The sequence below is a fragment of the Oreochromis aureus genome, linkage group 19 (genome assembly GCF_013358895.1).
Source record: "Oreochromis aureus strain Israel breed Guangdong linkage group 19, ZZ_aureus, whole genome shotgun sequence".
In the NCBI taxonomy this organism is placed as follows: Eukaryota; Metazoa; Chordata; class Actinopteri; order Cichliformes; family Cichlidae; genus Oreochromis; species Oreochromis aureus.
This window is the reverse complement of record NC_052960.1, coordinates 16,089,032-16,103,181: the sequence shown is the minus strand read 5'-3', so window position 1 is coordinate 16,103,181 and position 14,150 is coordinate 16,089,032. Positions and strand designations below refer to the sequence as shown.

General features: G+C 41.9%; 1 protein-coding gene across 6 annotated transcripts in view; it reads right to left on the bottom strand.

The window, feature by feature from the left end:
* Positions 1 to 14,150, bottom strand: part of qkia (QKI, KH domain containing, RNA binding a) — an 80,252-nt gene that overhangs the window by 36,118 nt on the left and 29,984 nt on the right. For all 6 annotated transcript variants that reach the window (XM_031748763.2, XM_031748765.2, XM_031748764.2 and 3 more), the window contains exon 3: positions 3,665 to 3,781. In XM_031748763.2, the coding sequence (XP_031604623.1) occupies positions 3,665 to 3,781 (117 nt within the window). The remainder of the gene's footprint in view (positions 1 to 3,664; positions 3,782 to 14,150) is intronic.

The window sequence follows — 14,150 nt, the reverse complement described above, 5'->3', positions numbered from 1 at the left end:
CTGCACATACACACAGACATTTGTAGTAATTTCACTATTTTCATATTCTGTATTTGCCTACCATGCCAAACCATAAATGATAAATATACTTCTGCTGGGCTCTGTCCATTATGGCTGCCCAACATCATTTTAGCGTCAACACTACGGTGTGCAGGCGTGCAATCGTTACATCACTGGCCGTGCTGCAACTCATTTGACAAAGAGTGTGTCATTACAGAAATATATTGCCTCAGTCCTGAGGAAATGTCGATGGTGACTCGGTCAGAGGCACAAAACAGATTTTTCTCTAGTGTTTTTTCTTCAGTAAAAAAAAAAAAAAATTAACATTTAAGAAAGAACGGTTTGCACTCGATTATTACTCAGTGGCAAGTAATTCAGCTGTTCTAGGGAAAATCCATGAAAATCACTTTATTTTCCCATCTTGTCCAACATGTTTCAGTTTCTACTTTAGATATTCTATTCTAAATAACCCAATACTGCACCATTAGACTAAAGACATTTCTTAACTATGCTTAAATACTGTGCTTGGAAACAATTAAATGACTACAGTTTTTAATTTGCACACAAAATACTACAGCAAACAAAAGAAGACTGCAATGCAAAGTAAATTTATGTCAGGCAGCCTAAAACAAAACGATATGTGTTGTTACATAAATAAACAACAAATAATTATAATCTGGTGTAATTAGATGTTCAGGATTACAAAAATCTCCATCACTCATCATCCATCCATCTATGCTATTTTTCTCTTCACCTGCTTCTTTCCCTCTTATTTTATTCTCTGCTTTTCTTCTCTCGCTATTGTTCTTTACTTCTCTTTCCCATTCCGTAGCTCCAGTGAACTGACTCCCTGTCAGGCAGTGCGACCCAAGAGGGAGTAACCAGCTGAATTATTGAGAGCATAAAAATGCTGCTGCTAATGGATCCTGAATAAACACACTGGCTAAGCTGCTGCCGTGGCATCCTCTTCTGCCACGGGGCATCAAGCTGAAAATACTGAGGTTGAGAATGCAGTGACTGGGAGCTCCTCACGCAGCTTTATTTGCAGCTGAGCCACAGCCATGAGACACTTCAAAGCTTTTGGGGTCCTGTAAACAAATCTCATAGTATCTATTATGATTTATGGATCCAAAAACAGTCACATTATTAGGCGTTTTCCTCATTATGCAGTGTAACGCAACATTAATGGGGAAAAAAACGACACTAGTGGAGTGTTGAGTGATTAATGTAATTAAATCTTCAGTCATAATTTTGTTTAAAAAAAAAAAACAATCGAGATAGGGAATTATTGTGCTGCAATCAATTTTGTAATGGTGTTCTGGTTTTGTCTCTTTTTATGAGTCCAGCAAATGCCTTTTCCTCAACAAAGGTGAGACCAGACCAGCAAACTCCTGAAGTGGAGACTAGTGAGCTCAACTTCCATCAAAACAATCCTGTAACCCTACCACCTCATTTTTTTCCATTCACTTATTTGTTGTTGAGTTTAATTAAATTTAAAGTTCAAGGAAATCCACAGTTAAAAGTTTTTAAATTTCATAAATGTATAATGTTTTTAATCTCGATAAGTAATCATCTTAAATAATGATTTTTTGCAGTTCTGCATGGGTGTACGTTAAAATCAAAACACAATACTAGGGAAAAAATTTTTAAAATGAACTATAATGGATTTGGAGGAGGAAACAAAACCTTTTCCTCATTTACTTAGATTTTCTATGTAGACACAGTATTCAGGGCCATTTGTGAAGCATTTTGAACATGAGATCATTTAATTTCTAAATATCAAGTGGAGAAATGATCCTGCTTGTTTATGTGTGTAATATTTGCCTTGACAGGTCCCATCACAGCATCACACACACACACACAAAACAAACTGGCACACGTCATTAACTTTTAACACAGTAAGAAATAAGGGAGGCAATCACGGATTCACGTAATGAGCTAAAACAAAAGGATGTGTGGGCTGGTACATGTATGAGCATGCTCGGTCCCATTAAACTACTTCGGGATCTAATTCCAAAGAAGACGACGCAGCTGAGCATCTCCATCTTGTTCTGTGATAATGAACTTACTCAAATGGAAATGAGAAGGAAAGATAGAAATTAAAATACAAATGAAGGAAGCCAGAAAAAAAGGGGAAAAAAAGGAAAGTGGAGCGAAAACACCGGGCCTGCAGCAAACTGGATCCTCTAACATATGACTCAGCTGGAATCTGTATGATCTATTGGACTATTTTGTAACTGCTGGACTTTTCTTTTTTTTTTCCCCCATGTACGGTAGGAGAAAGGTAAGTATTTGGACATGGACAAAAGACACTTCTGTAACTGTTAAATTACAGCTGCTTTCATCACACTGTGTCAATGCACTGGTCACTTTTTAAGTACACCTGTACAACTGCTTGTTAAGCCAAATATCTAGTCAGCCAATCACATGGCAGCAACTCAAAATATTTAGTTGGGTAAAGACAACATGGTGAAGTTCAAACTAAGCACCAGAATGGGGAAGAAAGGTGATTTAAGTGACTTTGAACATGGAATGTTTGTTGTTGTCAAGACAGGCTGGTGTGAGTGTTTCAGAAACTGTTGATCTACTGCTGATCTGTGGGATTTCCCCACATAGCAGAAATTGGTCAGAAAAAGACAAAATATAAAGTGAGAGGCAGTTCTCCGGGTAAAAGTGCCTTGTTACTGAAGCAAAAGGGGGCTTGATCTGGTACTAGCAAGGTGTACCTAAAGAGTCACCAATATGATGATGAGCAATTGGAAGTACAAAGAAAAGGAAAATTAAAAAATGAGATATAAATAATGAGTTAATTAAATACAGTCAAAAGCAGCCTTTATAAGAGGCTTTGAGGCAGATGGGCAAAATTTGCACAGTTAATTGAAACAACACATTTTAAAACTGTCAATTTGTCCTTATATTAACTTCCACACAATTTCCTCAGGGATTAATAAAGTATTCTTATTTTAAGTGCATCACTAAACCTGATCTGACAGACTTGAAATCTTCCTTCAGGGTGCATTTTTGTTGCTGTTGTCTTGTTGTCAGCCATACTTTGGGATTGAGTTATGATAGGAATTTCAGCAAACTTGGCATCTGACTTTGACCGTGTCTGAGATTTTTAGGTCACACACCTATGGTATATCAATTTGAAACTCCTACGTCGTCTCGTTGGAGTCATCGTGTCCATGTCAGTCGCACAGAGAGACAACATCAATACTCCAGGCCTTTTATGGCTGTGGGCTCAAAATATTTCACATCATTTCGTTTTTGTTTACCTAAAAAGCACAATTTGTAAATAAAATAACACAAAAGGTGGTATTGTTTTGCACAACTTCATTGCTTTGTGGATATGCAGAGACCTTATAGGTCTCCAAAGTCAGCTCGGTATATCCAGAAATAGTGGCTGCTCCTGGCCTTGGCCGACTGGTTTACTACTGGCTTCAATACTTTCCACTGCGCAGCGTTTTGCAAACAGCACTATCGGATGTCAGGATGCAGCCTCTGGGCATTAGCTAAGCGCGTGTCTGCTTCATGTTTCTTGAAGACCAGAGGGAAGCTTTTTGTGTGACCACTGGCCCAGAAACTTTCACAATATTGTGTGAAAATTATAAAATATGAGTTTTCCTTTTGTATATACCAGGCACACTGCCACTGATGATCTTACCTTCTTTTTGTCTCTCATGGAGCTCTTTCCTCGCACCATGATTTTGCATCCCGTTTCTGCTTCCAACTGTTTGGCTGTGAGTCCCCGCGGGCCAAGGATTCTCCCCACAAAGTTATACTGCAGACAGAGAGAGAGAAAACCTTGTGAGTCTATATACAGACACATAAAAGACAGAAAAATTTACATTTTCTTTACCTCAGAGAAACCCTTCATAAGCAATAAGCAGTTTCCATGAGCTTTCAAAAAGCATGACCTCAGCTTTGTTGGATATCACGCCTCTGCTACAAAGACTACATGCACAGCCAAAACTACACTCTTTCAGCCTTTCAGGAGCCATTTTCACACCTGCACTACAGCTCTGAATTTTTCTCGACAACAACACTGGAGGATTTGTGTCTGAGAACACAAAAGTCCATATCAGTCTGACAGGATATTAAACTGACCCCACCCTGCCAGTTCCCTATTCAGTGTAATGTCCACCTTAGTTAAGCGAGTATGCGTGCAGGTGCCGTCCATCACGCGTTTTCTGTGATCTACCAGGCCATGCTTAACCCAAAATAGATTTTTTCCCCTTGTCTGACACAAACAATCTGCTGTCTGCTAAATGTAGGAAAGGAAAAGTTGGTGACCAGCAGACACAGTTCCTCTTTGTAGTTTTTTTCCCCCCACCTATTTGACTGGAAACTGTGCTAAAATAGCTGCACTGGTTGTATGTTTTGTCCCTTCACCACAATGAGAGCACAATCACAGACCACAGTGAGGTTGGCTTGCCCCAATAGATGTCAAAATGATCTCAAACAAAAAATAGAATATTAACTACAGGGGGTGTAGTCTGGGTGGGCATGGTGGAAAAGGAACAAGGGAAATTGAGGTGGAAAGCGTGCTAGGGTTTGTGAAGTATGGCAGTGTGTTTTTGACACAATTTTCTTATCATGGCCCCCCTTTCACTGGTGAGTGGCTTTGGAGCTTTGTACCACAAGGAAACAAATTTGCCAACATAATCCTCTTGACATGAAACTGGTTTCCAACAGGATAAAGAGAAAACATGTTGGAATAATCCAAATCAATTTTCAGCCAGAACAAAAACAGAAGGTAAGGAGGAGCACAGTGATGTATAAAAAGGTAAACAAACCACCCAGGTTTCAATAGCGTATGCAACGGCTGGTAGAGAGCATGATGGGTAAGAGATGCCCCCTCCCCCCTTCTTTTTCTACCTGAAAATGCTCACTGCGTAGCGGAAAGCTTTCCTTGACAATCAGAAGCACAACTATTCGTCTCTTGGGCTGTCGCAATGAGCTGTGACACCACAGCATTAAATTCTTAAAACGCAGTCACATCTGCTTACGCACGCCACCGCACCAGTGCCTCCGCAAAATCCAAAAGGCTATCAGAGGAGTCACATTTAATTACAGAGGGATTACAAATTTAATGTGATGTTGCCAGTATTTCCCCTAAACAACATAAATGCTACTGAGGACAATCGAAAACTCCGGGCCTTTTGTTTTTCTTGTCCCTGTCGGTGGGTTTTGCCTGCATCCCTGGCCTGTCTCTAACAGGAAAGACACACCCTGTGGCTGGAGTCCCCCACAGACGATCATGGTGCGCTGCTACACAGGCTTCAAGCGTGCTTTTCTCTGTCACAAGGCAACTGTCTGTTTGGTTAACTCTAATGCAGGAAACTGGCACAGGGGCTACATTTGTGTGTGTGCGTGTGCCAGCTGAAGGATGTAAGGACACCTGTCCTCGGAGGTCAGCCACCAACGAGGTATGGTGGCCTGCTTCTGACTTGTACGTAAACACACACACACATGCATGCACAGCCTCGAGGAGCACAGAAGAGAGAGCTGTCTGTCTGTATCACAGCTCCCGCTGTAGACGAGGGTGAACCCCCAGTACTGTGGTACTCCTACACATACCACACAAACACACAGTTTCTAACCCACTAAACTCAAGCTACAGTGACGTGTGTTACACTCTAACAACAGTGGTGACATATTTGAAAAATGCTTGCTATCAAATTAACAAATCCAAGTTTAAAGAGAAAGAAAAAAATCTAAATGTATATGTAGATTTCTGTGCAGATATGACATGTGACAGCTCCCACTGGCCTGAAAACCTACAATATAACCCATCAGTCCCAAACCTGACAGATTTATTCACCGCGAATATATTAAATACATACAGTAGATGAATTACACAGCAAGCTTGAATCATCAGATTATAGAAGGGGGTAGGAGAATATCTGATTAAAACTCTGAGGTGGCAACTAGTCGAACCACTCACCTATTTACAGCAGAGGTGTACAATGTGAACATGATTATGCTGCGTTTGTCAGAGAGCAGTGACACGAAGGAGGAAAGTAGGAAGAAATAAAGAAAGGAAAAAGTTAGAGATGATGCCACATCTTGTTTTACCACTACTTGGGAAATGATTATGAGTAAGAAAGGCCAGCACCGCCGCATTCTCACATTTTTCACACTCTGCAGGTAGACAAGCTAACTACTCAACTCCATCTGACGGGTCCCTGCAGATAAAAGAAGTGTGCGGATTGTTATGGCCCCAGGCCCTCTTGCGGTGGTGCTGTCTCTATTGTGTTGCAGGGGTTCCTGTGTACAGCTGAGTAAGACTGGTGGAAACGCAGAAAACCCAGCGAGCACTCTCCACAGCTATTTAAACGCCACGTGCCTCGTCTGGCTTTGTCTCACATGTCCATATATTGCTTGCATGCTTCACATTTCTTCCTATAACTTTAAAAAATATATATATTTGTTAAGCTGGCAGTACACCTCAGTTTTTTGCTGTGACCTGACTATGCGATCATTTCAACAAAGCAGCCACTCATCATAGTTAAACTTTGCAATTTGAAATGTAACACTGCTGTAAAAAGTGAAGCCACATTTACTCAGTAATAGAATAAAGCTCGGCATTTTAATTGTAGTGGATGGCTCGCTTTGCTCCCTGGTCTGCAGTGAGGGTTTGACACGCTTTTCATGGATGTTGATATGCTTTTAGAAAAAAAGCGACCTCCATTTTCAGCCACTGGAATGTAGAGACAATGAACAGCCAAGCGGGTGAGTTATCAGAAGGGTACAGGGCCACCGACTCTGCCAGGAACTACACTCAGTACAGCCAGACAGAGGAGAAGGACGGATACCGTGCCCTGACTGCCAAATGCACTATCCAGTCTTCACCCGGGCCTGCTAAACTATCAAACTAGCTTTCATTTTCTGTCTTCCTGCTGTTAAATCAATTCTATGCTTCTGCAGACTGAGGGCTTAAAAAACATCTGGGAGCCATCATTTCTCTTGTCTGGACTTCCAGAGCTTTATTATTGATTATCGTCAACAGCTCTATGATTTTCCTCACTAAAAAGAAAAAGGAGGGGGGTGGGATAGATTATTTACAGTAGTAGAAAATTGCATTGGAACCTATAGAGGACAAAGTCTTCTCTTCAGTTCTTGAGTTCAGTGTCACGTTATCTGAGTTTTCTCAAAGTTTACACCCCCAAAAAACAAACAACAAAAATACAAACATATACAGTATTCACACATAGTTCATGTGTTAACACAAAGACATACAGATGCGCACACATTCATACCCACAAAGCCCCCTCCAGGACAAAGGCTTACACTGACATTAAAGGGCCTTTGTTTAGTCCCAGTTATCGCTACTCCACAGGCGGGTTATGCTGTGTGCATCTACGTCTCTGTCACTGTGTGTTTGTGAGCGCGTGTGAGACACAATGTATGGGGTGAACTCTTGCAGACACCCTCGGCATACAGAGCTGCACGGGTTTTGTGTGAACTACTGAGAAACAACAGCAGTTCCACCAACAATGCTCACAGAAGCAGAACAATTGTGCCTTTGACAGTGTTTGTTTGTGGTGGTGAGGAGACAGGAAATGAGATCATGCTGAGGGTTCTAACTGTGTGCGTGGAAGGCTTATCGAAGAGACGGGCCAGGCCAGGAGCAGAATACCAATCACTTATTAACCAGCCTTGCTGGGCTTATGGAAATGAGGAATAGTTCATTCAGTGCAATGCATCATGGAAAGGAGGAACCTGGTTACACCAGGCACCATCATCTCTCCCCCATCTTTTCACTTACTTTACTCTAAGCCTCCCTCAAAGTCTGAAAGCATTATTGTGAAACAATGATACCAACCATTTATTGCAAAACTCCCATTTCCTCCAACCCAAGATACTTTGGAAAAATGAGACAAAATGTAACAGTTTATGGAGGCTTTACAGAGTTTACCAGCCTGCTTAGTTGGTAAAATACCTCCCTTTTGTTTCCATATCCTCCTTTCCATTCATAGCTTCTGGAAACTCTGTGGGCTTCCTTTTCCTCTTTGTCCAAGTAAACAGGACCTTGGCGTTTCCTTTGCTTATCTGTGACTCCCACCCCTGTAGTGGACAGGTCTTTTATTTAATCACAGACAACCTCCCTGCTTTTAATCACTCATTTATCATTGTTGCATCACTGAAATAATCCATCATATTTACCTTTACACTACTGCCTGATCCCTACCCCTGCCATAAAACAGGATAGAAGGAATATGAGATGGAGCAGACAGGTGTATAAACTACTGAAACCTGCATACCTGATGTTCAGGGGGGACAGGGGACACAAGGCCATAGGCTGACGAAGGAGTGAAAATTAGACTTAGATTCCAGTGGTGACATTTATGCCTCAAAGCCCTACAGACTTCAAAGCTCTCTATTCAGCACACCCAGCATTTAGTGCCTAATCCATAGCTCCTTTGATAATTCTGTTTGGGTTTATTTCGGGGTTGCAGGCAGGGTGGAAATACAGACGAGTGAGGACGGAGAGATGGAAAGCATAAAGATTGATGTTGGCTCAAAGTTTGGAAGATGTGAGTAAAAGAAGCATGGAGCAAAGTTTGTAACCCTTTAGATAAACGAGCAGCTGGGATAAAAAACAAATAAGTAGAAACATGCTCAGTTACATTCAGCCTCACCCCTATGGTTAAACGTTACATAATCACAATGAATCAATAGAAGGCTGAGAAAGATGTGGATTACTGTTATTCGCATGATGCTAGCTTTCTCAGGAAAACTTGATGCCGGTTAGTCACATCTCATCAATATCCATTCAGTTTAACAGAATTATGCAAATTCAGGTAAAGCAGTGAAATCACACTTGCATCAGCTGATTAGCCATCAGCTTCTTTACTCACTTGTACTGATTCATAATATGACAGCCAACCATGTAACTGATAACAGCTAGTCATACACATTCATAGCCTGATCTGCTGCTAGCAACACCCTGTGATGCAACAACTTCCTGTTAAGCTTTCTGTAATGTTGATGTTGATATCCAGCATGTATCCTGGCGTATTAGATCTCCCAGCAGTGTGTCTCATTATGAGCTATTTCAAATAAATTGATGATTCCTTCAGGAGATTCTCTTTCAAAAAAAAATAAATAAATAAATTAAACAAATAATGTTGGTACTGACACAGATATCAAACTAGTATAGTCGATATTTACATCCAAGATTTTTGTTCAGCTGTAAAATACCGGTAACTTAAACAGCACTCTTCAAGGATTAAAAGTGATTTTCTCCCACACATTGATACAGTGCTTTTTTTCCCGTGCCTTCAAGTGCTTTCCAGTTATCGCACACATGCAAACTGATGGACCCATCAGGGGTGACTTGGACACTCTGGGATCAAACCACTGACCTTACGATTGTTAGACGAAACGCTCTATTACCTGAGCCAGAGTCCAAAAAGGACAGGTCTTGCCAGCTGTCTCGGTTTATTTGTTTTTTTAAGTCAAAGGCATGGATATTAGTATTTGCTCAAAAATCCTGTATCAGTGTGATCTAGTATATGTATGCAGGTAGTGTAGCACTATTGATACAAGCTGACACGACATCCCCAGTGCAGCCTTTGATTCCGGTGTGGTCGACCTGCTTCATTTTGTCCTTGATTCTCACTTTTCACCCTCCGTATCTGTCAGCTTAATGATGCACAGACGGACGGGCCAAAGCAGCACGTGGCACCATCCACCCAAAGTATGCAAGCACAAGCTGCTGCTACACAAGCTGGCATTAGTGCAGTAACGGAAGCACATCTAATAGCTTATACTTTTGCTCTTCGTCATTTTAACTGACAACAACAAATAAGAGTTCTCGCTGCTTAAATTATTATTGTAATTACCTTCTTATCAAACGGCTAACTGGAAAACCATCCGTTCATCAAATTATCAGCATCATGCATGGCTGGCTAGCTACAGTTATCAAAATCCTCCTCTCTGCCGCTCTACCAGTGTGCCGAGGTGAGGTGCGGGGCGGTACATTTCCAGGACTCGTAATGACTTAAGGGGGTCAGAAGGATATCAGGAGCTGGCATGATAAGTGATGACACCCTCATGGGAGCAAGCTTAATGACTTTCCCTGTGCAGGGACCTGGCTGCTTTGGCCGGGCAATTTTTCCGCAGTGAAAGAGAGAGGGCCAGGACATTCTGTCTGCTCAAACCACCAGAGCCTCTTTCTTTGCTGTTCGCAAATCTGGGTGCCGTGCAGTGAAGCACCATGATCCAACAGAACACACAAACACACGCGCGCACACACACACACACACACGCACACACACACACACACACACACACACACACACACACACACACACACACACACACACACACACACACACACACACACACACACACACACACACACACACACACACACACACACACACACACACACACACACACACTCAGAACTCAAATAGTTAATGGACTTTTTCTCCCTCTCTCTCTCTCTCTAGTTTTTTTAAAACCAACTCATTAATGTATAGAAAATATAGTATCTTTCTAGTTTCTTTTTTTAAATTTGCAAAACGATTTACAGTTAGAAACCTCATTTGAAGCTTAAATTCTTTGGAACAATGAAAGGCTGGTGATCTCCCCGGTGCTTTCTCCAAATATAAGTAAAGAAACTATTTGCTTCTATTAAGGAGACAAGTTATTTGCAGTTTACAGATCGGCTAATTTGCTTTTAGAAACTTTAAAAAAAAAAAAAAAACTCGCATGGACTTCAAACATCTGCTCCTGTGAGGTTCTTTGCTTTGGAGACAGCTGGTGTGGTGAGAGAGCGGAAATGGGACAGGGGCTTAAAAGGATTTCATTACTGAGGTAAACAACCTTAAGTGCCATGACAACACCCAGAACACTAGACAAACAGAAAAGACCAACAGCAGAGCCTTAGGTGGGGTGTCCCTTCTTTTTTTTCTTTTTTTTTTAAATAAACAATTTTGGCTATTCAAGTGATCATTTTCGTCTTTTGGATGCCCCCGAGCTTGAGACGAGTTCAGACAGTCCTGTTTACCACTTGCTCAACAGCTTACATCCAACTGAGGGTCTCATTTCACAGAGTCAGCACAGCAGAGGTGTCTCCCCCCACCTCTCGCGTGTGTTTTCAGTCCTAAGCATTTCTCAACACCAGGTGACCTGCCCACAACCCACCTGGGCATTTAAGAGTTGGCACATACAAATACACTGGGAATAAAGTGGAGACAGACACCATCTTAAAAAGATATGTCACACATCCTATCAGATGCCTCAAGGTCAACGGAAATGACATGCTGAGCTGTCAGTCAGCTGCCTATCAATGTGTATGTGAGCGTGTGCTTGGAAGAGAAGCGGAGCCACAGATAGCATTTAATTGAAGGTTGAAGTTATCAGATAGCCTGCGACTCAGCTGTCAGTCAAGATGCAGTCACCACAGTGACGCTTCGCAGTGTTCTGCACCGCTGACGACATCGGGAAATGGCTGACTTTGAAGAATGGCGAGGGGGTGGGGGAGACAGACGCGCAGGCAGACTGAGTGATGGAGGTGCACACATACACAAACACATTTACAGACAGATGTGGGGCACACAGACCAGAAGAGGGACACACTTGAGGGAATTAGAGTAGGAGTGTGCTGGCAAGGCAAGTTATTTTGGTAGAATTGACATGCTGCACTGCATCCAGGCACCAGGACAATCTAATTATCTACTGGTGAAACCTGAGCAGGGTAAACATAGGTGATCTGACAGAGAAAGCCCCAAAGAGAGAGCGTAACCTCAGCCTAAGGATATGGTATGAATAAAGGGCGTTTTTAAATGGAAGTGAAAACTGAGAGGAGAAAAAGTAGATGCCAAGAGTTCCACGGATGGGGAAACGGTATGAATGATGACAAATGTTCCACGGCAGGTGAGTAGATGCCAACAACACAAAACAGGAGACTTGGAACATCATTCTCCGTTTTCTTGGGAGAGCCTAGACTTGTATCAGCAAGCCACACATGCATGGATTTTCAGTGGGAGGACTCTGGGAAATCAGACAGAAATGTAAAAAGGATGGTGAAATTCCCCAGTCTAATAATCTTTCATTACACTTTCCTATCCTTTAGAAGTGGGCAAATGGGGATAAAAGGGACATTTTCCCCTTTGCTTCTTTTCTATCCTCTCGTGCTTCCTCCCCCTTTTTCTTAAAAGACTAAAGGGTTCTTCTTTTTATCATCTTTAAAAGCACAAACTGTAGAACCGCTGTCTCTCCGTGTTAAGACAACCATTTTAACTGTTTTATTGGGAAATCAGTTTAACGCGCAGCAACACTTTATCTCCTTTTGTCTGCTGCTCAAATAGTCAATGCCAGATTTCATTTCCTCTCTGTCCACTAACTTAAAAATCCTAAACAGCAGTGAGAGCAGCAGCGCAAACAAACGGATGACTACTCTTCAACTTCAACTGGTAGTTTAAAAAAAAAAAAAAAATACATATCTGGCACAAGATTACTGTTGGCACCTGCACAAATATGATTAGGCAATCATGTTGAGGAAGTTTTGCACATGAACTGTGTTCCAAACAGGAGAGCTAAAATAAATAAATAAAATAATAATAATTTAATCTGGACTTGCTGCTGATTTCCCCCGACTGCAGTCATCACATCTAAATTTAACAGTAAGTCTGCCATTGTCCTCTTTCCCTGCTGACAGACTGAATGGCCATGCTTGAATGTGTTCACCAAATGAAAGCAGAAAAAAAATCATTTGAAAAATGTCCTATTTTTGTGTCACTGAGTTTCAGTGTTCGTCTGTGCTCACACTTCTTTATGTGCATGTCAGTGGGTGTGCTAATTTGTGTCTGCTAAGGTCATCAGTGAGTCATCTTGACCACCAGGGGGAAGCCTAATTAATTTAGTAGCTTTCCAAACAGCTTATAAACAGAATACAAGAGTTACAGCCCTGCTCTGCTCAAAGCAGTGTAGCAAAGCGAGTGAAGGGTACACAAAGGGTCATCTGAGGATGCCGCACTTCTAATAGATTGTGCGTGTGTTATTTCATTAGCATCTCTACAGTCACAGGTGGCACCCACTGCTTCACACATTTTTATTGAACTTCTTCGCTTTAAATAAAAAAAAAAAAAAATTGTATTCCTGTCCAGCACAAAACCCACACACAACGAACACACAAACTTCGGCAGTAACTGAAAGCAGACTTCATCTCTAAACAGCATGTCACAGTGGATGATCTCACTAAGACGACCACCATGCTCTTTAAGGCAACTGCACATCGGCTATGACCACACATGTCACAATTACATGAATGCAAAACAAGGCAAACACTTAAGGGTCACTTAAACTGGCTGGAAGTCACTTAAGAGCCTGAGCGCAGATGCTAGGCCTGGTCTCAGGGTGAGAGGGAGCTAAGCTGATCCTAGCCAGTCCCTGGTGCCTTTTATCAATTCTGTCAGGGGGAAAATGCAATCCATGCCCGACTGAGCCTTGGCCTGCTCTACGATGTCTCTTATCCTCGTCACCTCCCTCCATTCATTTCCTTGCTGCCAGCTGCTGGGATTATGAAGAGAAACGCTGCTTCTCAGGACGTGACACAATCATTCATGTGTGTGCCAAAGATTACCATGAGCACATGAATGTGGCCGACTGTGGTAAACGCCTTACACACACGTCCCAAAGCTTTACACACAGACACACATGTCACTCTGCTCTGTGCTGCCACCATCCTCCTCATCTCTAGAAACACCATAGTACCTCCACCGTGTGCTGCTCCCCCCCGCCCCAACTGTGTGAATCCATCTCTCCATCAGAGTAAAAACCAAGTGGTTACTCCAAAAGATTTTCATTCCCTTTTACTGAATATTTATGAAATTGCAGTTTACTTTTCTTGATGCTTCTCTTTTCAATCCCCCGCTTTCTCTCTCAGCACTAATCTGCTGCTGAGTTGGCTCATAAACACCCCAGCATGCTGCGTTTTCCACAGACCGGGACCAAATTAGTGTGCAGTCTGATAAAGTTGTATCAGTAGTACATTAACAACTTGGTGCACACAGTATAAGTCGGGCAGCTAATAAAGTAAAAAGCAAGTCAAGGACTGCATGTTTATCAACTAATATATTTTTTAAAAAAAGAGCAAAAAACTGAAAGGCAAAAGAACAGAACTGAGAGCAGAG